Consider the following 26628-nt stretch of genomic DNA (forward strand, 5'->3'; position numbering starts at 1 on the left):
TTTTTTTTGTTTCAATTGTAAATGGGATGGTTTTCTTAATTTCTCCTACAGATTGATTATTTGCATATAGGAAGGCTGCTAATTTTTGTGTGTTCATTTTGTATCCTGCTGCTTTACTAAACTGGCTATGTTGATCAATTTTTTTGGAGTTTTTATGGTTTTCAATGTATATGATCATATCGTCTGCAAATAGTAAAAAAGTAAAAAATACTTTTACTGCAAAAGTAAAAAATATTTTTACTTCTTCTTTCCTTATCTGAATTCCTTGTATGTCTTTCTCTTGCCTTATTGTTCTGGCTAGGACTTCCAGTATTATACTGAAAAGCAGTGGCGAGAGTAGACATCCTTGTCTTGTTCCTGATCTTAAAGGAAAGGTTTTCAGCTTTTCAGCGTTGAGAATAGTATTGGCTGTGGGTTTGTCATATATAGCTTTTACCATGTTGACACATGTCCCTTCTATCCCGAGAATTTCAAGGGTCTTCATCATAAATGGATGTTGAACTTTGTCAAACGGTTTCTCAGCATCTATTGATATGATCATATGGTTTTTATTTTTCTTTTTGTTGATGTGTTGGATTAATTGATTCAGAGGTTCAACCATCCTTGTGCCGCTAGAATAAATCCCACTTGGTCGTGGTTTATTATCCTTTTGATACATTGTTGGATTCTGTTGGCAAGGATTTTATTGAGGATTTTTGCATCGGTTTCCATTAGAGAGATTGGCCTATAGTTTTCTTTTTTTGTGTTGCCTTTGTTTTGTTTTCATATTAGTGTAATTTTGGCTTCATAGAACGTATTTGATATTATTCCTTCTTTCTCGATTTTTTGAAAGTGTTTGTGTAGGATAGGCACTAGTTCATTTTTGAATGTTTGATAGAATTCATTTTTGAAGCTGTCTGGTCCTGGGCTTTTGTATTTGGGGAGAGTTTTGGTTACTGTTTCAATTTCACTGCTTGTAATTGGTCTGTTTAGATGTTCTGTTTCTTCTTAATCTAGCTTTAGACGATTGTGTAATTCTAGGAATTTGTCCATCTTTTCTAGATTGTTGAACTTGTTTGCATATAAGTATTCATAGTAAGCCCTGATTCTTTTGATTTTTGCTGTGTCTGTTGTAATTTCTCTTCTTTCATTTATGATCTTATTTATTTGTGCTTTTTCCTGTTGTGGTTTTTTTGTTGTTGTTTGGGGGGGGTGGTTTGGTGAGCTTGGCTTGAGGTTTGTCTATTTCATCTATTTTTTCAAAGAACCAGCTTTTGGTTTCATTGATCTTTTGAATTGTTTATTTAACATCTATTTCATTTATTTTTGCTTTGATTTTTATTACTTCCTTTCTTCTGCTGACTTTTGGGGTTTGTTTGTTGTTCTTTTTCCAGTTCTTTTTTTTTCTAGTTCTTTAGGGTGGTAAGGTAGGTAGGTTGTTTCTTTGAGTTCTTTTCTTATTTCTTGTGTTAGCCTGTATTGCTATATATTTTCCTCTTACAAATGCTTTCGCTGTGTCCCATACATTCTGGAGCGTTGTGTACTCATTATCATTCATCTCAAGGTAGTTTTCAATTTCTTCTTTGATCACCTCATTGATCTTTTCATAATTTATTTCTAGTTTGATGCCTTTATGGTCAGAGAAGATAGTTGATATGATTTTGGTCTTAGTGTATCTGTTGATATTTGTCTTGTGCCCCAGTGATCGATCCCGGAGAATGATCCATGTTCATTTGAGAAAATTGTGTACTCAGATTTTTTTAACAGACATCCCCAAAGATGTCTGTTAAGTCCATCAGGTCTTGGTCCTTATTTAGAGCTCTTGTGTCCTTGCCTGTTTTTTGTCTCATTGATCTTATCCATTGGTGAGGAGAGGGGTGTTGAAGTCTACTATGTATGTATTTTCTCTAATGTGTGTTTTCAGAGATGATAATAATTGTCTGATACATTTTTGTGCTCCTTCATTTGGTGAGTCTATGTTGGTGAGTGTTATGTCTTCTTGATGTAGTGTCCCCTTAGTCATAATATGGTGTCCATATATGTCTCTTTTTACCTCTTTTAGTTTGAAGTCTATTTTATCTGATGTAAGGATAGCTGTTCCTGCCTTCCTTTTTGGCCCATTTGCTTGTAGGATTGTTTTCCATCCTTTTATTTTCACTCTATTTTATCTTTTGTAGTTAAATGTGTTTCCTGTAGACAGCAAAAGGTTGGGTTCTGTTTTTCATTCCAGCCTGCTACTCTGTCTTTTTATTGATGAGTTTAGTCCATTTACATTTAGAGTTAATATTATACACTGACAGCCATATTTGCCATTTGTTTGCCTTGTTGTGATTTCATTTCTTACCTGATTCTGTTCTTTCTTTCATTCCTTTGTTGATTTTGGCTTTAGGGTTTCTTGTAATATTTTGGGGAGCGGGGTTTAGTAGTAATGAATTTCTGGAGGTTTTATTTTGTTGGGAGGTTTTTTCCCTTCATAGAGGAAGGAGAGCTTTGCAGGGTAGAGTATTCTTGGTTTGCATTTGTTGGCTTGGGAGTTTGTTAAATATGTCACTCCATTCACTTCTTGCCTGGAATGCTTCTTTGGAGAAGTCGGATGTCAGCCTGATTGGTTTTCCTTTATAGGTTATCTGTTTCTCCTCCCTTGTCACTTTCATTATTTTTTTACTTTGTCTTGCACTTTTGAAAACATTACTATCATGTGTCTTGCTGTAGTTTTCCTTTCATTGTGGTGGTTTTGTGGTTTTTTTTAGATTCCTGTATGTCTGTTTTCATTTCCTTCTTCATGCTTGGAAAGTTCTCTTTGATTATCTCCTTGAATAGTTTCTCAGTTCCTTTGTCTTGGATTACTATAACTCTTATATTTCCTTTCCTCGTGGTGTCAGATAGTTCTTGAAGTGTTCATTCTTTCTCCCTTGTACTTTTACCTTTCCCTTTTTTGTTCTTTTTATGTCTGTATCTTTAAGAGTACTGATTCGTTCTTCCATTCCTCTGCTCTGTTATCATGGCTTTTCCCAGAATTCTTGAGCTCCTCCACTAATCTCTGGATATCCTCCAGTTCCTTCACTTTCTTCCTCAGTTCATTGACTATGTTCTTATCTCTGTATGCATTTTCTCTTAACTCTTTAATTGTTTTCATTATGGTCTTTTTGAATTTTTTGTTAGGAGGAGATGTTCTTCCATGTCCATAGTATCAGGTTCTGGAGGTTGACCTTCTCTCTGTGGTGTATTGTTCCCAGAAGGGCCTGCTTGGTCATTTGTATTTTTCTTTCTTCCCATTGTTAGCCTTTGGCTTTGCTCTGTTTGTAGTGCCCCTGTACTGCTGGTACTGGTGGGCATGACTTCTGATTTCTCATGCTGATATGTGGATGTGTCTGCCGGGTGTCTGAGCCGCTGTGGCTATTGGATAGAGGTGAGGGCTCTTGTTGTTTCCTCTCCTCTCTCTTTATTTGTACCCCTGCTGTAAGCAGGTGGTAGTTCCCGTCACTCTTTAGGGTGTTGGGGGCTACCGGACTTGGGAGTTGCGGGGGGGTTCCTGCAGTTCCCACCTGGGTACATAACCAGACACTCTTCTATTATGGTAGATGTTGTTCTGAGCTGTGCTTTGCTCCAGAAGCCCCTGCTTTTCCTACCCCCACTGTGTAGGGTGGGATCCCACATCTCCTCCTGTGGTATTCAAGAGTCTTGTGTGGAGCACTGCACCTCCATACTCTGGGAGGTGTCTGCAGGCTGGGTGGGATGTATTTCTCTGTTGAACTGCTAGGTCCCTCTAGGCATGTCTCAGACAAATACCGGATCAAAAGAGAGAGAAGGGATAAGACGAAAGAGGAGGATGATCCGGAAATATTAAGAGAACAAAGATGAGAAAAGAAAAAAGGAGCTAGATTGGGGGAAGAGGAAAGAGGAGGGAATATAACAGAAAGAAGGGAAAGTAGTGATGGTAATGTTAAAAGGGAAAAAGAAGAAAAATAGAAGAATCAGAAAACAGAAAAAGGAAAGACAGAAAGGAGTAACAGACAACCACCTGGCCAGTAAACAAACCAACACAAAATAGATGGGGGGAGAATTGTTTATCAGGCTGTGATGGCTCCCTGTGAGCTAGTCATTGCTGTTTTACCCAGCCCTCGGCTGGGTAGGGCTGAGTAGGATAGTCTTCCCAGGGAGGATTTAAAAAAAAAAGCACAAAAGGGCACAGAGTGAACTGCATCTGTGATTGTGGGAGGATCAACACTCTTTCTGGGGCCCCTGATGTAGTTGGGTGGCTGATGGGGCTCCTGCAGCCTCTGATGTCCTTCCGCTGGTAAATGTGTCCCATTAAATGGTCCTGCTGGTCTCCATATCACAGCAAAGGGTCTCACACCCAGTGCTGTGTGCCTGTGCTGAGGCCCCTTTTGCACACCCGTCACTGTGCGGACTTCTCAGATGGCACGGAATTCTCCGGGCATCGTTGTCTCCAAGCTTTTCCTCCCTTTCTTCTAGAGGAAGTGGGCTAGCTTTATGGGTGGGGGAGGGGAGAAGAGTTCCAATGATTTTCTCTCTTCCCTTCCCCTGTCTTTCCAAATTTCCTCTGCATCTGGGTGAATCACCAGTGTCGCCAAGTTTGTCTAGCCCACCAGGAACTAGACCGTTATTTGCCGTTATTTGCCGTTATTTCTCCCCACCAGATTTTTTATGGGAGAACAAGGTCCTTGCGTCCCTTTGCTGCCATGTTGATGATGTCCAATCTATTAAGTTTCTTTAAAAGGAATTCACAGCTTAGATACAGATATAGATATAGATATATCTATCTATCTATCTATCTATCTATATATATATATATATATATATATATATTTAGCTCTGGAAAGAAAAATAAATCATACTAATCTTACTCACATTTTTTGACCAAACTTGTACTGGCACTAAAAACATGAGACAAATTAAAGAATGGAATCAGTACAACTCTGTGTTAGTGTGAGAATGGATAAATTGGTTTATTTACACTGTGACTGCTATTCAGCATTTAAATTAAATGAGCTAGTGGTACGTGTTTCAACAATGTTTCTATAACACTTTATTGAAATAAGTTGTGTAAAGTTATAAATATGTTGCATAAAGTTATATATAGAGTAACATATACTATATGTGGATAACATAAATATAACTATCTTTGTATCTTAGAGGTTTAAAAATATTCATAGAAGTGATATATACCAATGATAGGATAGTAGTTTTTCTGTGGAATATAGAAAAAAGGAATGTTGGTTTGAACCTTCAGCTTTTTAATAGTGTTTGATTTTTGTAAAACAAAAATCTGAAACAAATACAGCTAAAAAATTAGAATTACTAAATCCTATTGATGGGCACATTGGTTGATATCTTTTGTTATGAGTAGCACATGGTTGTAAGCTCTTTTCAGTTAAATTTAAACCTCAGAAAATTGGTTTTCAAATGATTGGTGTTGGAAAGTATTATTATTAATTACATTTGGATATTCCTTACAGAAGAAAATTTCTATTGTAAGTAAAATGGATTTTTTCCTTAATATTTATCCTAGATGCCAGCCTGTTATTGTGCTCCAGGCCACTATCACTCCAGTCAACCTCAGTATCGCCCAGTCCATTCTGTCCATTACAATTCACATCTAAACCAACCACTGCCACAGCCTACACAGCAGACAGGTGAGTAGTATTTCTGAGATCGTGAATTCTTAGCTGTGAACAACTGCTTTTTTCTAATCCTGTTTTCTTTCTTTCCGTGAAGATATTTAGTATCTTGAATGTGCAAGCATACATATGCAAACCAATGAAATTAAGAGTGGGCAAGTTTTAGCATCCTCCAGAAAATAACCAGTTTCAGGTTTCCACACTAAAGGACTAGAAGTTATGAGAGGGTTCTCTTAGGCCAGTGTATTAGTGTGGTGAACAGCTTCCTGGTTCTCACTGCCATTACAATTGCAGCCTTCTTTAGAGCCTGATAAACCCAGGTATAGTAATAAGCAATAGAGAACCAAGGCAAATGAAAATGACCTGAACAGCTCACCAAAAACCAAGACCAAAATGACTTTAGACAACTCTGAGTATTTTGATATCTTAGTTTCAGTAGGAATGCATTCAAAAGAAATAATGATCTTACATATCCTTTCTGTTTTGTTTTTCAATTTGCTGGTTGTGTATTGAACCAAGTACAATCTAATTCTGGGCATATCAAATATATAAAAACTCAAATTTTTTGCCCCTTTTCAAATTTCCCCGAGCACTCAATGAAAGCAACTGTAATTTGTATTAAAAAAAACTCTTACTAATTTTACTGAACTCATTTCTCTCTATGCTTCCCACATAGATGTGTACTTCTGTCCCAGATGTTTAATAAGGTACTTTTTCAGACTTTCATGACTCTAGGCATTAAAGTAATAGTTTATATTGGTTTCTTTGGAGCCGTTTTAGCTTGTAGCAATTGTCAGAGGCTCTCAGACTTTTTCAGCATGACTCATGAGGCCATATAACCCTCCACCTTCATGTAGGCAATCTCTTGCTCTTGATACTATTGAATTAGTATGTGGAACTCTTAAGGGTTGCTGCAATTTCAGGATAAAAATATATTTACTCGGCAGTCTGATGAGAAGTGATCTTGGTTCTTCTCACTTGTGCAGTCTGTTGATTATTTTGACTTCCTTTACCAGATTGAATTCTAATTTACCACCCCTGCAGGGGAACTTCCAGGTCCTTAATCTGTTGCTCTTAGGAGTTGTTTGTACTTAGTAGGCTCTTCCCTTTCTGTGTGTTGCTGGCCCTATTGTGTGTGTGACAAATGTTCTTCCAAACTATGTTGAGTATTGACAACGGTCATTTTAACCAACTTAAAATTTGTCCTCTGTCTTAAATATGACTCTTCAGTTAGGTTTTCCTGAAGTTTAATAATACTGCAAGTGATGTAAACTAGCATATACTCTAATTTCAAAAACCATCAATAGGTATTTTTTAATACTCGGTAATATCAGTATTGACACTGCTCATTAGCTTTAAATATCTTATTTTATTCCAATAAAAATTATCCTCTGCATTTTTATGGGTCTCAGTGACTGGCTTTTTGTATTATTTTGTTTTTTGTTTTTCTTGTTATGGTTTTTTTATTCCAAAATTATAGTGCACATTATAGCAGATATCATGATAATAAAAAAGCAGATTTACCTTCACTCTCCCCATTCAAATACCTTTCGTATAACTAATTAACTTAGTTCATTAGTGAGGCAGCAAAGGTCCTTTGTATTTGTGTGAACTTATTAGTTCTTTCCCATGGCTAAATTTTTGTTCCTCTCCAGGGTCAAATTATATACAAAATTAAAACTTTTTTTTTTTTCAAAATTAAAACTTTTAATCACAAATTGTACCAGTATATTTGTACAAATGCCTCCCTGCAAAAAATATTCCCACAAATGGAAAACAAAAATACCTGCTCAATAGATATCATATGTTTATTATTGATGATATTTTAATTAATGGATTATTTTCCTAATGCTCGTTATGGTGAGAAGAAAGGAAATGCTCAGTAAGTCAGATTGCACCTGGCTAGATCAGTACAGGAAAGAGAATATGTCTTTCAGGAGTTTAAACATTGTGTTTAAACTGACATTTTAGGGCCTCCCTGGTGGCGCAGCGGTTGAGCGCTGGGTTGCGAAGCTGCCTGCAGCCTCTGCAGCTCCGGTTCAATCCCCAGCTGCTCCCCGGCCACCGGAGGAGGGTCCCACATGGCGCGCAGACCTCTCCTGCCGCCCGCTGCTCCCCTCAGCAGTGTGCTTCGGTCCTTCTGCCTGCTCTGCTCCCTGCTCTGGCTCTGGTGAATTCTCTCACCCTCCCGCGCTTCTGACTGTACCCAGTGCTTGTATAAATAAATAAATGAATAAATAAATAAATAAATCTTTTAAAAAAAATAAGCTGACATTTTAGTTATTTTTAACTTACAACTTTAGTCTCATTTTTAACTTACAACACTGTATTTTTAACTTTACAACGTTAGTCTCATTCAGTTGAAAAAATAAAAGACAAATCCTCAAAACATCCTTATCTTCAAGGGAAAGATACTGTTATGCTGCTAAGTATAATAGAAAGTTTCCCTTTAAAGAAGACTGGCAGCTACAGTACTAACTATTGTGGTAATTACACTGAATCTTTCTATTGAATTAGTAAGAATTGGAGTGAGAAAAAAGTTAATTCAAAAAACTTTTATAGTTAATTATAGTTAGCTACTTGGTTTTTTTCAATTGTTATAGCTTCCCCAAAATGTGCATTTATGTTTGTATGTGTCCTAATAGAAAAGTAGAATACACTGGAAAAGGGGATGGACAATTTTTTGTTTGATTTTTTTTCACAGATGTATAGCAATTTTGTCTCAGTAATTTACATTTTTTACATAAACATTGTACTTTCTCAATTTCAGTTTTGATTTTAGTCCGAATATGACTTTATGTCCTACCATCCCAATCTGATAAAAATTAGAAATAATTAGCCACATTCCTTACATTTCTGTTTGTTGTTAAACATTTAGTCACCTTATCATCGTCAAGGAGCATATTATTTTCTTTTGTTAATGGTGGAAACAGTTATTCATCCAAATAAAGAAAGCATTGGTAGGTTTTGGATAATTTCCACTGAGGCACAAATAAATATATTTTGAATGTTTTTATGTGAATTTAAAGTAAGTAAGTTTGCCCTTACTTGACAAACCCAATTGAATCAAGTACTCTTCTTAGACAAGGAAAGGTAAGATACTATAGAAATACAGGATTTTCTATTATACAAGGAGAAGGTTGGGGAAGTATCTCAAGGATAAAAATGCTTTGATCTTCCAAATACATGTATACCAGAGGACCATAATCATTGCTGATCTCCTTGACAATAGACCTCCCATCTCTTAGGGAACTGAATTGAAAGCAGCATTAATGTCACTGCTGGAAAATGAATATTCAAATCTTATTATGAACTTGAAATTGCCATGGTCATTCAAAACAAAGTTGAATCAGTTCATGTCAACAGAAGCAGAAGAAATGCAGACCATACAAGGCTTTTCAAACAATGTATTCTGTAATGCGAAAGAAGACAAACTAGGAATCAGAATCCCAACATCCCTCACTAATTTTTAGCTGATATTAGATATGTATTCCATTTTGCAAAGAAAGGGAGTTTTACTGTGTTGTCTGTTGAAGCCTCTCTGTACTCTAAAATTCCATAATTCTGTGTGTCTATCTCATGTGAGTCATTTTTAGTTCAGAAAGGTGGAATTTTGGAAAATTGGTTCACAGTAACTTAGTGACTTTCAACAATAAAAGTCATACAAGTAACTATTTCAAAAAGATCTGTTCATTTGCAGAAAGATTAATTTATCCTAACCCTTTTATCATAAAATTTGCATTTTGAGTTCTATAAAGTATATTACACATAAGGAGCTTGATAAAGAAACCTTTCCTGCAGGTAGAAATTATAGCAAAGGTTTTAGGTTCAAGCCCCGGCTCTTTCCTATATAGCTGCTTTCATTTATATGATTCTTTTGAAAAGTTTGCAGCTTCACCACATATGTTTAATATTTTGCAATAATTGGCCTTGTTCCTGAGCTGTTGGATTCGGGGCCGTAGCACTGTCTGAGAGGTTTACATTTCTCACAGTGAACCGGTCTCTTTTTCAGCTGCTTCCTGGCTTCTTTTTAATCAGATTTCCACTGCCTTTTTTTTTTTTTAATGCTATATTAAAGTGTTAACATTTGCTTATATTTTTCACTAACAACTGTAATGCCTTTTAATCATGCATCATACTCAGAAGTAGGAATTTGAATTTAAATGACAACCTTAATATAACTTATTTCTAAAAGTTTATGAAAGCTATTATTTTATTTCTTATTCAGAGCAGATTTGGATGGCAGATTCAATTGGGTTTGGAGTTTTTCATAAAAGTTTAATGTCCTAAGCATGCCAGACTCATTAGTGGAAGTCAAGCACATCTCTGACTATTGTTACATATCTTCGTAGGAACATTATTATGCTTTTAAGCCATGCAATGGATCTAAGACCTAAAAGAAATCATTCCGTTTTTTTTTTTCCAAACTGACATTGTGTGCATGTCAGAAGCAAAATGATTCTGTAAAACTAAATATTTTATTTTGCAGCAAAGCTTATAAATTCCAAAAATATTAACATATATTCAGTCTTAGCTTTCCAAATAGCTTAGAACCAGTATGATTCCAAACTGATTAAACTTTGTTACCAGCAGACTATAGTAGGATCCTGATGAACCACACTTTAGGAGGAACATTTTAGATTAAACTAACTATAAGGTGTACATAATGTTGATAGCATTACAAGGGGCAAATTTAAAAGTAAGAAGGGGAAAAAGCAAACAAGGACAAAATGGCCCTATTGAATAAGCAGAGGAAGGGTAAAATTGATGAGATTTTAGCTATGTCAAGTAGGGATCAAGTGGAGTCTGTAGGCCCAAAGTAATTTCTTGACTGGCAACTTTTGACCCGAGTAATAGAAATTTTGTATTATATTACTAACTGGTGGCCCTGACTATCCTTGTTTTTTGTTTTTTTTATCTGTGAGCATTTCTTAGTATTGTGTGACCAACACAGATTCAGACATTGTAATACCTACAAATCCACCTATTTCCCTTTTCCCTTCTTCATTAACCTGCCGCCACTGAAATCTGGAGCCAAATGTATCTGGTAAGTACCCATAGATTTCCTTGAGTTGTATAGACTGTTCCATAGGATCATCTTTAAAATAGCTATGCACTGTAACCTGTGTGGCTATTTTTATTAAAATTGTTTTTCTGTTTGTATTTGTTTATTTCAGCCACAGAAGTAGGAATGCAGAGGGTGATAGAGGAGAAAGAATAGTGAAGGTGTACTGCCAACTTTGTTTCCTGCCAAGTTATCTTACAGGGCTCTTCTTAGTTGAACTTATGAATATAGTGCAACATACATAAAAACAAGCTCAGGATTTCAAACTTGAAATTTATCCTAACCCTTTTATCATAAAATTTGCATCCTGAGTTCTGTAAAGCATATTACGCATAAGAAGCTTGATAAAGAAACCTTTCCTGCAGATAGAAATCATAGCAAAGTTTAACGATTTGAAAACAGGTCTTCTAAATTGCCTTATACATACATAGTAACAAATAAATTTGGAGTTAACAAAATAGCTCACCCCAAAAAAATTTCTACCCAAACAGTTCATCTACTGTACAAGTTCAGCCTTGAAAAATATTAATAATTAAATGAATTAACTTAGGTTTATGACTATTCTAAGTTCGTCAATTTTTTTTAGCTTCCTGGTTATATCTTATCCATATTATTAAGAATGCTTTTCTTTAACACAAATGCTAGTTCAGGTCACCTATATAAAATAAGACTAGCCTATTAAAGCCTGTGTAATACTTTTCTGCTGAGCACTGAATTTCCTCCTTGCTCTCTTCTCTGTTGAGGTAAAAGCAGTTAAAAATAGAATAATCCATGGAGCCCTTTAGGGAAGTGCATGAGCCATCAATTTATATTGTCCTAGTTCTTTCAGCTTGCAGAGTTGATTGTGCTTTTCTCTGAAAATGCTGGGAGAAATGGGAAAATACTGCCACAGTGCAGTCCCTTAAACAAAGGAGAATGACAGTGTTAGATAACATCATTAATGAAATCGGGATCTTTTTTCTCATGCTTATTATAACTTATATTGGTATTGCTTGCTTTACAAAATAAATGCTTTCCCACAATATTGACACAAACTTCTATAAAATATATCCTGTTTTTCTCTAACTTCCAGGTTCAATCCAGATATAGGAAAACAATTTTATTCAAATACACTTTTTATCAAAGGAGCAATAATTTAGGTGGTAACAAAGTAGGTGATACTGTCACAATACTGCAGATACTCTTCTTATAGCATAATGGTACTTTTCATTCACTAAGAATCTACTTTATTCTTCCTAATCTTCAACCTTTTCACTCTTTTCCAGATCATTGGATCTTTTTCACACTTGGCAGTCTTCATATCTTTGAAACTATCAAAACTATGTCCCTCCCCATCTTTTGTCTGAATAATTAGATAATGAACCTAAACCATAGTGCTATTTCTCTTGTAACTATAACAGTTGATGCTCAGTTGCCTGAAATTCCTTTGTTCAAGCACAGTTTGGTCACATAATTTATGATCAATTTGAACAGTTCTTTATGATGTAAATATTATCATTAAACAATTGTAAATAGAGTGACTCCAGTCTGTAATTAGATGATCATTTATTTTATTACTAAATTTATTTTATTAATGATTTGGTCTTACATAGATAATAGTAATTTTTTTATTTCATTAGTAGAATGATATTGTGGATTTTTTAATTCATTTTTAGTGTTTCCCGACTTAATTATTTCCAGTTTTCCTTTTGATTATATGTGACTCTAGCCGACATAGATCCCATGATCTTACCTCATTTGAATAATCTTTTTACAACTTTTAATAACCTGCCCTAAATTCACATACTTTTAAACAGTTACTGGGTTGCTTTTTTGTTTGTAGTAATTATTGGAATGAATGATGAACTATCTCGTGGTGACTTCTGGAAAAACAGTTCAGGGTACCTCTCCAAATGCCCACAGAACTGCCCTCCTGGCTTACCGGTCATATAGAATATCAAATGTTAAATGATATTCTTTTCAGCTATTACATCCTTAGAAAGATTATTCAGGTCCGACAGCCTCCTGCCCAGTGTGGATCAAATCTAGTGGGTTATCCTATCTTAAATGTAAATATGAATATAAAGCTCCTCACTGTGTAGGAAAGCAGCATCGCTTCACAACTTCAAGACTTAATTCAGGATGCAGAACATGTCCCTTGAATACAACAAGGTGTTCAGATTTAAGCTGGTACTGCCCCACTGGCTAAAGTCTGACTTCTTGACAAAGCAACCTAACTTTGTGGAGAAGAGAACTAAATTGGTGAAAATTCTGATAGAAAAATCTGTAGTGTTGTATGGAATATCGCACACTATATATTTTTAGCAAAGGTAGCCTTTGAGGCAAAATAGTAACGCTTTTGGGAAACATTGAAGATTGACATGGAAATGTTAACAGACTAAGGTACATGGAACTTAAAATACCGTCATCATTTGAGCTTTCTCATCTTTCTCAATTGTTTTTATTTATATGTGAAATCTAAGTGTAATAAGGCAAGAAAGTATAACCTTGATATACAGAGGTCACAAACCGTGCATCTTGGGAGTAGTGTGCAGAATAAGTGAAGGAGAGTCCCTCCTAGTAAGGAGGCATTACAGACTGATCACATACAAACTCTTTGACTCCTGGTCTTTTTTTTTTTTTTAATTTAAATTTTATTTTTATATTCCCCATACGATTACAACCTCCTTATTTTGACCCCAGTCCCTCCTTTTCCTGTTCTTTTTTAACCCCCGAAGTTCATGTGGCTGCTATTTGGACAAAAGGTTTAACAACTCTTCATTCTGATTTCTGTTTTGGATAACAATGCTTATACTCACAAATACTCTTTAAATGAGGAAGGGTTTTCTGGTTGATAGACTATTTATAATTGTCCTCTGTCTATAATTAAATTTTTATCTTGAGACTTAGGTGTGTTAAACTATAGTAAGTCTTCATTAGGGCCTCCCTGGTGGTGCAGGGTTAAAGACAGTGCTATCAAGCTATTGCCAGCCACTGCAGTATGAGTTTGATCCCCACCCGGCCAGGGAGCAACCCACATGGCTCAGCAGACCTCTCCTACCTCGCCTGCTGCTCCCCTCAGCAGTGTATTTCCATAGATCTCTCTGTTCTCCTCCCACTCTCTTTGGTGAATCCTCTCACCCCCCCAACACACACACCTTGGCTTACACCTCAGTTCTTGTATGCAAAAAATAAATAAATCTTTCAAAAAAAAATCAGTCTTCATTAACCAGAATTCTCAGAAAATGGAGTCGGGTGTTTAGTGTTGTGCTTATTTGAGCAGTATTTCTATAATATTCTCTACTTCAACACTTGTCTCTGAGAAAAGTAAAGTTTAGAATCAGATTGCTATGTACAAATCCCAGCTATAACACTTAATAGCTGGTGACCTTGGACAAAGTATGAACCTCTCTGTATTTTTGTTTCTTTATATAGAAAATGGGGCTGATAATGGTACCTACTTCATAAGACTGTGAGCAGTAAATGAGCTAGCCTAATTAAAGTGCTCAGAACACTACCTGAAACTTAGTGAACGTTATATAAATGTTAGCTATGAGTATTAAATTGTGATGCCATCCAAGAAATGTTAATTCTGTAGTATTCTAAATGGAAAGGCATGGGAATTTTGGACTAAATTTGTGGTGAGGTTAAATACCAAAGTCGACACAGGAAACTGAAATACATAATTTGTTTTGTTACCTTCTTGACACCTGACTCCTTCCTTCAAGTGCAGTAGAAAATTTGAATCAGTTGAGGTCTTTTCTCATTCTTTGATTGTTTAACTTGAAGTCTAAATGTACTGTAAGAAAATATTTCCTTCCTATAGCTTTTTTAAAAAGCCCTGTTGATAAGCTATGGAAACATTACAAGGAAAAAGGTTTTGAAATAGTGTGTGTCATATGACCCTACTTCTATAAATTTTATATATGCATCCTATTTATTGATAGAAAACTAACCATAGATATAATATATAAATGAGCTTATCTAAATGTTATACAAATTATTTTTTCCATAGTGACTTTTTCATTTATTTCTACTTTAAAAAATTTTTTTGCCATGAAAGCTTATCTTATAATCAAATACAGCTTTTTTCAAGGTGTTTTTATTGTCCAGTATTTTTTCAGAAATGCCCAAATAAAACCATTATTTCAGGCCTCCCTGGTGGCCCAGCGGTTGAGCGCTGGGTTGCGAAGCTGCCCGCAGCCTCTGCAGCGCCGGTTCGATCCTCAGCTGCTCCCAGGCCACCGGAGGAGGGTCCCACATGGCGCGCAGACCTCTCCTGCCTCCTGCTGCTCCCCTCAGCAGTGTACTTCGGTCCTTCTGCCTGCTCTGCTCCCCGCTCTGGCTCTGGTGAATTCTCTCACCCTCCCGCGCTTCTGACTATACCCAGTGCTTGTATAAATAAATAAATAAATAAACAAACAAAAACAAGAGTTCTCCTTTAAAAAAAAAAAAAAAATCATTTCAAGGTTTACATCAGAGATATAAACTAAAACTGTTATATGTTCTTCCTTATCAAGTAAGCATGTTGAGGTTAATTATATGAAATCTGTGGTTCAGCTGCTATGAATTTTTTTGAGAAACTCAATGAGTGACCCAGTAATTCCAGACTGAGATGACTTGTACTTATGGAATTACGTTTCATTTCAGTGAAAAGGCAATTAAATGTGTTTCACTTTATTATAAACTCGTTGCCTTAAAACTAGTTCAACTTTACTATTAGAAGCTATTTACTAAAAGTATGAAACAAGAAACTGACCATTCCTGATCAGCCTGTCAGCACATAATCAGCTTCTGGTTTTTTTGTAGATGCATATATTATTTTATTTCAGCCTGTTAAGAATATGTTTTTTCCCTGTTACTCAATAAACATAAGTATTGAGTGAGTGTCTATTTTTCGACTAAGCTGTATGATAGCTGATATGAGTTTGTTGTTTTTTTAAATAGGAGGATGTTAAAGTTTCCAACCTTACCCTTAAACACACCTTATCAGATTTTTTAAAACATAGCTAAATCATGAGATAATAATTTAAAAAGAACAGTTTCATATTACCTATAGAGTTTTAAGAGATGTACAGTAATAGTATGAACAAAATTATGCAAAGATTTGTATGGGAGTTTCTTTAGGGAACACTTTTTGAAATTCTTGACATTCTTAATTTTAGTAGTTACACTGTATTTAAGAGTATGTTCCCAGTTTATTTATGCTACTTCTGAATGAAGACCACTATTAGTCATTTTTCTGCTTTCATTGTCTTTAAAATCTAGAACTTCCTGTTAGTTCTTACCACTCTTCTGCTTATAAAACCTCCAGTTCTCCACCATACTGTTGTACCTTCATTTTCCCAGCAATATCCATCCACTCCTGGCTATTTCCTATTCCTCAAACATGGAATTCCTTTTTCACCTTTTCAAGACTTTGACCTTTTCCTAGAATGTTCTTTCCTTTTTAAGTCCAAGCACAATGTCACTGTTACATCAGGATTGATTTCTCCCTCTTACACTGCTGTTTTGATGTGGTATCATAACTAAGGACACCTAATTTCAAAATTGAAACCATATTTTACTCATCTTTTTATCACCTACCATACACATTTTGAGCTTGCAATGTCCTTTTCACTACCCTCTGTAACAGTTGACTGGGTGCAAGAGGTGAGAGTCAGATTTTTAGAGTACATGTTATGTTGTTAAATTCTCAATGTATATAATGTTTGCATTGATACATGCATATATAGCTATATACACTTTTTAATAGACATGGTTGTTAATGGAAATTAGGCAACAGTAAGGAATCTAAAATACTATTAGAAATTTACTGGTGCAGATTCCATGAGGTTGTGTCCAAGTGAGCCTACATGCGACTACTACAACATACAGTCTGTCGCTACTTATTGAAACTCTCTGAGTCAGACTTTTTATTCGTAGGAGAGAATCTTAGGCAAGTGGCATACAAAGTTGATATCCAAAATTTAGTAATTTAAATGAACAAATCAGACCCACATTTATACATAAGTTGACTCTTTTTTTCCCCTCCCAAAGTTTTATTTCAAGGCCACTGTAGCCTTCAGTATATTTTGAATGAAGTACAAACACAAGCAATATGAAAAACACTTGAAGGTTTTTAAAGGGTGTGACTACTTTAAACTCTTTTGAGTCAGATTTTATAGTACAGTGAGTTCTCCCAGGTATCCACGTTTCTCTTTTTCAATTTAATGGACTGCAGTTGTGACAAGTCCAGTGTAAAAAATTACCTTCAATACAAATGTAAGAAGAGCTGAACTCAAATTCTGATACTACTACAGTGGCAATACCTAATAGGGAGGATCCTAATGTTACCTCATTTAAATGAATGAATGAAGGTATAAATAAATTCATTAAAAAACATTCTAATGCTATAGAGTATGCTTGTGTGTGCATGTGTGTGTATCATTTCCATCACCTTAAAAGGTCTTACTCACATACCATTTCTATGCCTACCCTTTATTTTCTTAGGGGTGGAAAATGTCAGCATACACATTTTGGAATTTTAGAAATAGATTTGAAATATTTGTCATTTGATAGACTGAAAAAGGGATTGAATGTTAATTGTTAGACTAAAGAGTAAGAAAGAAGTTTATTCTCTTCGTTTACTTACCTATAAGTTTAAATGTTCACAGAAAAATTCATCGGGAGAAAGTCTAGGAAACAACATCAGTCTCTTTATTATAAATAATGAAGGAAATGTATTTTTTTGTACAAAGTTAGACTGTTGAGAAGTCATGTGAGACATGACCATAAAAACACTGTTGCCTTAGACATAGCATAATTTTACTAAATCCTTCATTGTTAAAGAATTCATTATATTTTCACTTTGTTGTTAATATGTTGTTTAGTTCGAAATAAACTTTGTCTGTAAAGACAGTTAATGCTAGATTTAATTTAGTCCTTGAGCAGAGGCTTCCAAGTAACTACAGTGTTGCTACTATCAACAATCATCAATACCTGACATGGGATCTTTATTGCTTCTGTTACTTTAAGGATTAATAAGGCTGGAAATGATTTCTGACATTTATAAGAGAGCAAAATAGATTTATGATGTGGTCAGAGGAATCATTTCATTGACCTTTTGGTTGTAGAAACTTGTATAGATAGTGCTATAGTTTGGCTCATCCTTATTGAAACTTCATTTACCCTGAATCTGGATAGTTAATTGTTTTTATCTGGCTTCTTAAAAAAGATTTGTGGTAGCTTCTAATAGTTTACTTAAGTCTTGAGCTACTTCCTTTAGCTCAAGGAATACTCTTAGGGAGGAGACAAAATAGAGTTCATATTCACTACTCAAAGCTTATTATGTGGATCTTAATAACTATTGATAAGTTTACTTAGTAAAAATAAATTTGTACTCTTAACAGTCTGCTTAAATTTACCAACAGTGCTTTCAGCTTAGGGAGGGGCTGTCACTTAAGTGTTTCATTTGTGACCTCAGGCAGATTACTTAGCTCTTTAAGGATTTATTTCTTTGTCAAATGACCTTAATACATTAAGGAAATAACCTTTAAAAGTGTTAAATAAGCTGCATTTTCATTGAGCCCTTGGTACATTCCTAGTGTAAGGATTAATACTTTGTTTTATTTTTTTAAACATGCAACCATTCTATAAAAGCCCCTCCCCCTTCCTCCTTTGGAGAGGAGGGAGTCTCTAGAAGGGCCAGCTTAATGGGCATGGAACCTCTGGAAGTTATACAAGGCCCAGTGCTTGATGTAATCTTTTGCTATTACCAAATCAAAAATTCTCACTTATTTTTAAATAATAGGCCCTGCATGTTCCCTCTGCACTGGACCCCACATGTTATATAGCTTGTCCTCATTCCCAGAAACTTAATGTCATAATACATTTAAATAGACCATGAGTAGGATTGTCTATTCTCGTATAAACCAAGTCTGTGACCTTACCAGTTACCTGAACTGCAAAAGACACCTTTATATACGAATTTTATTTGAATGTGTTTTTAAAAGGCAAAAATAATGTACCTGACTTGTGTTAACTGAACTGTAAACCTTTTAAATACTAGCTCTCCAAGGATTTTTGAATTTTGCTGTTTTAAACAAAACTCTGTCATTTTAGGATATAAAGTGCTTGCTTAAAATACAGAAGCATCTTCTTAGGTGAAATAAATTAAATTCAAAGCAGTATTTAACTCAGTATACCATTACAGGTTATCAAGTTATGCCCAACCAGCAGCAAAACTACCAAGGAATAGTTGGAGTTCAGCAACCTCAGAGTCAGAGCCTGGTTGGTGGCCAACCCAACAGCATTGGAAATCAGATCCAGGGAGTGGTGATCCCCTATCCTTCAGTGCCATCCTATCAGGTATGTTTTTAATCTTACCTACTTTGGTAGAGGTGATTTTGAATAAAATGTATAGATATCTACAACACACCTTTTTCTTTTACTATAGGAAAAATGTTTTTGTAATACATAATGTGTTATGTGACTAACTTTATTAGTCACAGCAGCTTTGTTTTACCCTCATTTTATTGCTTTATTATTCACATAATTTTCAGGAAAAAATACCTGAACCATATTGATATTGGCAAGTAGATGTTATCTGAGAGTGTCTATATTTCCATCTGTATATAAGTATATAAACAAGTATCTTATTCTATTCTTCAACTCCTTAGAAAGGAGGGAAGAGTGTAATGAGAGGGGAAAATAGAAGTGGAGATAGGTATTTGAAATAGTGAGTTAGAGTACAGGTGATAAATCGGTGTTTATAGAATAAAGAATGTGCAATTTCCAGTGCTGGAAGTGATATTCCCTCCTCCTTAATCCCAAAAGAATGCTTTATCATGGATTACAATTTAGTTTTAAAGTAGAAATGCCTATCATGTAATAAATAAGTGTGATATCTTTAGTATAAAATGGTACATTTCAGAAATTTGTTTGATCATTATCTTTTGGGAATAACTTGCAAATGGGTTTGTTTTATTAGACTTGTGGTTTTTCATAGCTAAGTATTATGTTAGGGAATCCAAAAATCATTTTCATTCATCCCAAAAAGGTAAAAATACTGTTTTGTGAGATAAATGTTGCTTGTATTTTATTGAAACACATGTAAACAAATTGGTAATGGTCTACCCACCAGTAACTGAAAGGATCAGTCATTAACAGGTTAGGGAGTTAATATAGAAATCTTTCTGAAAAATACAAACCTTTAACTAGCTCTAAAGACAAGTATGGGCATAAATTCATAAAGAGGACATTTTAGGGGTGTGAAAGTATGTGAGCAGGTACTAACATATTCCATTTGTGACTTCAGAAAATTAAAAATGAAATGTAAAATGTGGAATTGTCAAGTATTCTTGAATACTAAGAATATGTCTAGTTTTGAAGACCCTTGATAACAGAAAACAGCCGAGAAAAAAAGAAACACATTCTTGAAACTACATTTTGCATCTTTGTTTTCTCTCAATATCCCCCATGCTTTTTTTACTCCTTACCTTCCTGTTTGGGCCTAAGCACATCATACTGCCCATTCCTTACTCCCTCCATAACTAGATATTAGACAGGATCTGTCTGAGAAAGCTAACTCTCCCTCCTCAAGTATTCTGGTCATGCTACCTGATCCAGTACCTTAAGTATCTGTTAGATGCCCAGGCATTATATATAAGTAAGATCTATTCTTGACCCTTAAAGACTCAGTCTCGTGAGAAATTATTTTTAAATAAATTCTAACTCTAATAATGTAGTTTTATTGTTTGATTTTTTTAATGGAACTAGATATTAAAAATGTTGTAGAACAAATAAAAGTTACTTTAATTTCTATAGCATACTTTTTTTACAAGTCTTAAGTTATTTTCTCATGTTTTCATGTAATACTGGGTAAATGACTATGAGAAGTGTTGTTCTGACAAGCGATGAATGTCAACCCATTTTATACTTTTGCTACATTACATTTAGTACATAATGTGGGTGGTGATAAGCTGTTATGTAAAAGATAAGCCAGAAAAATCATTTGTCCTTAGTAGAGTATATTTTGTGGCTATATAGTGTCAAGGACTGTTTCTTCTCTTCTTTGTACTTAATGTTTTTTTTTTCCCCTAGACCAACCTTGCATATATATTATTTTAGATACAGTCAGAAATTACAATCTCAGAATGTTTCACTGCTTCCACAGACAAAAATACTGAAATATATTGTATTATACAGTTGGCTAAATCAAATCAATAACTTTCTCTTTGCAATAAGTGAGTCAAAGGGAAAGTTATTAAGAAATCACTATTATTAAAGAAATAGTTGTATTCCAGAAACATGTTATATTGTGAAGACCTGGAAATTAGTCATTGATATATAAATCACAGAGCCCTATTATACAGAGTAATAAAGTGGCAGAAGAATTGGGGCTCTAGAGCCAGAGGGCATAGGTTTCAAATCCTGACACTTTCCTATTTAGTATCTGTACAGTCTTGGGCAAGTTACTCATCTTCAGTTTATCTATAAAATAGGAATGATAAAAGTACCTTCTGAGAGTTGTTAGGAAATCGTGATACACAGAAATTTCTTAGAACAGAACCCAACGTGTAAAGTACCCAATAATGTTAACTTTCATTATTATCGCTTTTGCTGTTATCATTGCTACTACTGTTGCTGATATCATCATCATCATCATCAAAAACTTTTATGTTGGCTTTATATACTGAAATTACCATAAAAAACCCAACTCTAATATTGCACTTGTAAATGAAGATTCCATTAAGCCTGTGTGGTTTCTATGAAACTAGAAATTAGAGAATTGAAATAGAGAATTGAGGAATCCATTACAGTTTCAGTGTAGATAATGTAGAAAAGAGTTTGGAATATCCACTGTTCACCAAATGTCTACTGTGCCTGGATCCTGTAAACAGAAAACACAATGGAGTTAGTACCTCTCCTATGATGTCTGGGGCAATAGAATAATGAAGTGATTTACTCAGTGTCACATAGATAATAAAGAGAGGGAGCCAGTAGCACGTGTAGACATCTTAAGGCCAAAAGTTACTCTTTCTGATCCATTGTATCTCACTGGTACCCTAAGTGATTTCTTCTTAGGGAAAATATATTACTCCTTTAATGTCAAGAAGTCATTCATATTTGGAAACAGTTTCTTTTTTAAAATAACTTTTTACTGAGGGCCATGAGTCATGTTATTTAAATAGTCTAATGCAACTAGCCTACTGTAAATAGATGAATATTAGCAAAAAAAAAAACAAAACAATATTTAGCTGAGAAAAAGAAAAAAGAATGTAGTGCTGTGACATATGCAGCACTATAATAATGCAATTTTAGCTTATTTCTAACTGCTCATACTTGAAGAGTTTATAAAGGCTGGAGATACTAGCATTCTCAAGGTTTTAAAGAACCTTTTTCCCTTTAAATTCTCTTTCAATTTTTAGGTTTCACTGCCTCAAGGTTCTCAAGGAATTGCCCATCAAACTTATCAACAACCTCTTATGTTCCCCAATCAGTCTAATCAAGGATCTATGCCCACAGCAGGAATGCCAGTTTATTATAGTGTCATTCCACCAGGCCAGCAAAATAATTTAAGGTGAGTATGTCTGAGAAAGCTAATTCTATGGCTTCTTATCTTTTACCAAGATTATAATCTGTTGTTAATATTAAAGTTGCCTACAAGGCAGTACCGGAGGATATTTTCTATTTTTTAATGTATATTTTAACAAATAAGTATAATAAGCAAAGCATTCCTTTGCAAAACTAAGGAGAGTCTAATCTTCTCCCTTGTGCATAAAATTGGGCCAGTCTCCAATGTGCCTAAATGGTATTATAGCTGTCCATAGACTTTGGAGTTTAGAGCATTTGTTTAATATAGAAAAACATCTTGCTGAAATTTTTCAGGCTCTGGGAAAATCATTGTTATCAGTAAATGGAGGGAACCATTTAAGTGAAGCAAATAATTGTACCTCTGTTAACCAAAGATATAAAGTATTCTATTAGCTGCTTTAACTTTTTAAGAGCAGAAACTTCTTTGGTAAGCCTAAAGTGTTAAATTAATAATAGTAATTGGGTACATCTCATCCATTTTTCAAATGTACTACAATCTTTCATTTATTCTCATGACATCTTTGTAAGTTTGCTGGAGGGGCCTCTGCTCTTTTTAAGACAGGTCTTAAGTTACAATTACTGATAAGAGGTTGTCATCCTGGTTTGGTTTTAAGTGATATTTAAAGCTGAAGAAATGCTGACATGTTTGCTTTATTGAATCTGCTTGGGAAAATGGGGGCTTGGTTCTCGTTTTACTTTGTTGTCACAACCATACTCAATCCCCAGAAGAATTCACGTATTTCCTTTCCCTTTTCTGCTGTGTGACTGCCAATGGCTGGGTCCCTGATTGAAGAGGTCTAGGCTTTTTAAATAAGTTGGTTGTATTGCAGTTTCTTATTATTGTAAGTGCCAGCTCTTTTGAGGGAGTAGTACTACATAGTGAATATAGAAATGTATACTGCGCTAAATTTCCCAATTTTTGTATGAATTTATGTTCTATAAATAGGGGAAAACACTCTCAATCTGAGCCTCTTTTATGTAAATTTGTGGTCTATATAATGCCAGGTCAGATTCTGAATTGTTAGAGTCAGAATTCTGTCTGAAACAGGTGAAGTAGATAGTGTGAGAATTGCTGAATTACCTGCTTTTTGAGCAAAATGTAGTCTTATTTATCTGAGGGAAGATTACCAAAATAACCATTCCTGTATATAGCAGAAGCTAAGAGAAATAGATGTTACGTAGTCCAGTAACTCACTTGAGACCAAAAGATGCATGTTATCTAAGTTACTTGTGTAGGCCTTCATCCTGGGCAGAGGAGCTTTTGTGAAGAACAGAGATCAAGACTAAGAACCTATGTAACGTGGCCTTAGATTTAAAAACTTTCCCATGTTGTTATATTCATTAATTACTTGAAACAAGTTCTGCTTGACTTCTGAGAAAACTGGCTCTGAGAGTATGTTGAGAAGTAAGGGTACAATTCTGAATGCCCATTACATTCCACCTCATTTTAAGTATGATGGCAAAATCCAAAAGTTGTCGAGTAAATGCTGATGACTATGGTTTAGAAAGAACCATACATATTCCTAATCTCTGGGACTACTTTTTTTTTTCCCCCTAAAGATTCATTTATGTATACAAGAACTAGAGTACAGGCCAGCATGTTGGGGGCGGTGGTGAGAGGATTCACCAGAGACAGAGTGGGGAACAGAACAGGCAGATTGCAATACACTGTTGAGGGCGAGATAAGAGAGATCTGCTGCACCACGTGAGTCACCTTCCTGGCCTGGAATCGAACTAGTGCTGCAATATTTGCAAATAGCTTCATAGTGCTGAAGCCTAACCCTTTGCACCACCAGGGAGGCCCCTTCTGGGTCTCCTTTTGTTAGGAAAATACAGAGCTAGCCTTGGCCTGAAGTTCAGCTTGGAAAAATGGCAATTAAAAGATAAGTGAATTTCCCCACAGACTCCAACTTGAATCGAGAAAAATTCTTTGGAATAACTCATAATTTAGGACTGTGACCTAGATAAGGCAGATAAACTGAAATAACCTATCTATAAATTGACAGTAATAATTAGTTATCATTTAGCAAACTGGTATTGATTTATTCTAACTACAGATTACTAACATGAGGAATAGATTGGTTATACACAAAGTAGGAGTGTGTGCCCTGTCCAGTTTGTATCCTGGTACCTTTTGGACTCATTATTTAGTAGAAAGTCAAGTCATAATCAGAATTAATTAATGTCACCCTTTGGGTGAAAACACATTTGTAAGTCGCTAATGTATTTTCTAAAATATAACAGAAAATTGTATTTCTGATTCTGGATTTTTTTTTATTTGCCATAATATTCCAACTTAGACAACTTTATTATTAATCAGATTGTTGAATTACTATCTAAAAGATTATATATAGAGACTATGCCTTCATTAATCTAGATTTACTAGCATGTATAAATTATATATTTTATCTTACATATTTCAGTGTATTTACATGTATAGCGGTGATTTGTATGACCCTAGACCAGTCCTGGCCCACAGTAAAAGCTTAGTAAATTAATACTGAATATACTTCTTTAATGTCAAAAGGAAGACTAACTTACACATGTGTGTTTGTGCACCTATGTAATTATTACTTATATAACATATTAGTGGTCTTAATTTTGCTTTGTTCTTATAACTCATTTTTAATTCTATTATAAAGTAAACATGCTTGTTGATTCATACGAAACCATCAATGCAAAATGTAAAAAAGGAAAGCAAATTATGTTGTCCCACTCCGCCCCCACCTCCTAGTAACCACTGTTAATGACCTAGTATGTATTCTTTCATTAGAATTAGTGTGCATTAGCCTTTTGCCCATATAAACATATACATAAATAAATACAAGCATGTCGGTTCTCAGATTCTAATCAATAGGTATGATCTTACATATTTTCCCTTAAAATTTATCATGAATATCAAATTAGTAAATATTAGTCTAGAACATTATAGTTTGGAGATTTATGTGTGTATTTTTCTAATTTCTTTCCAAGCATAATTTTACATAAATGGGAGCATGACATACAAGCATTTTTTTGTTGTTACTAAAACTGCCTTCTCTCTCTCCACCACTTCTGCCTGGATCATTTCCTACATGCACACATGCTGAATAACCCATGTTACTATCCTCATTTGTATCCTTCCTTACCTTTCTCCTTGTACCTGATTATATACCAACATAGATGTGAGTACGGAAACATGAGTGGAATTGATTAGCACACAGACACAGGAAGTAGAATTATGAGTATTTTTAAATTTAAAATGTCTACAACTGGGGGTTTCTTTGGTTCTTCTGTTATGGCCATATCATGTGTGAAATAATAGTAAGAAAATTTGGTCCGTTCAAATATTGTATTGCAGCTGATGTAGATTTTTTTCTACCATCTTATATTTGTTTGTTTTACTGTACTGTACTTACAACTGCATGCCTGATGGATCAGTTCTCTGCCATTTACTCAGAAGCCCAGTTATATCCATGTTCCTTGAGGCTCTTCTTCATAGATCTTACTGACCTGATATTGAGGCATGAAATATTCTAAGTTAACTACTTTTTTAGATAACTCAATCTGGAGCCATTAAGCATTTGTTATTGGTGGCATGATGTGATTTGAAAGAATATGGGTTTGGGAATACAATAAAAAGTGACTTAAAGTCTTTATGACTTTAGGTAAGTTGCTTAGTCTTTTTGTACCTGGTTTTCTCATTTTTAATAAGGTAAAATACCTCACAGGATTGGTAAGAGGAATTATATGTATAGGACTTTGTATATGGAAATTACTCTAAAATATACACTTGCCTTATTGTTATGTATATAATACACTGAAAATAGTTAAACATTAATAGGTCAAGTATCTTTGATGCTAACCTGGTTCTGAACTCTGTTTTGTGGTGATTAGACCCTTCCCCAAAAAGCAAAAACAAGAAAGCTGAAAGAAGCTGTGATATCACTTATTTGTCCTTATATCAGCAAATATTTTCAAGTTGGGTGTTATTCCCAAATAGACTAAATATAGTAAGATGTAAATTTCTTTATTATTACTTCTTCTTTTCTTAATTACTTGTCCTTTCTGGGTAACCAGAATCTGTATCTTTGATCTTTTCTGATGTGCCAAACCAGTACTTCTTAAAAGATACTCCCTTTTGTGGGTTTATGAAATTGTATCTGTTTATTTGAAATGTATATTTATTAAGATAAACTGAGAAATAAAGTGCATTGCATTATCTCTTCAGGGTTATTTATATAAAGGAATATATATACAATTAACCCTCATTGTGGATATGTTTTTGCTAATGTGCCTATTTGCTAAAATTTATTTGTGATCCCAAAATAAATATTTGCAGTGCTTTCTAAGTCATGTACAGCCATGTGTAGAATAGGAAAATATTTGAGTCACTGGACATAGACC

At 34.7% G+C, this 26628-nt stretch overlaps 1 protein-coding gene across 5 annotated transcripts in view; it reads left to right on the plus strand.

The window, feature by feature from the left end:
• The window catches only part of R3HDM1 (R3H domain containing 1), a 102823-nt gene that overhangs the window by 52512 nt on the left and 23683 nt on the right, over positions 1–26628 (plus strand). For all 5 annotated transcript variants that reach the window (XM_037523279.1, XM_037523280.1, XM_037523275.1 and 2 more), the window contains 3 exons: positions 5513–5636; positions 18860–19014; positions 22077–22228. In XM_037523279.1, coding sequence (XP_037379176.1) covers positions 5513–5636; positions 18860–19014; positions 22077–22228 — 431 coding nt within the window. The remainder of the gene's footprint in view (positions 1–5512; positions 5637–18859; positions 19015–22076; positions 22229–26628) is intronic.

This window comes from Talpa occidentalis, unplaced genomic scaffold (assembly GCF_014898055.3).
Source record: "Talpa occidentalis isolate TD23 unplaced genomic scaffold, MPIMG_talOcc4v2.1 talOcc4.3, whole genome shotgun sequence".
NCBI lineage: Eukaryota > Metazoa > Chordata > Mammalia > Eulipotyphla > Talpidae > Talpa > Talpa occidentalis.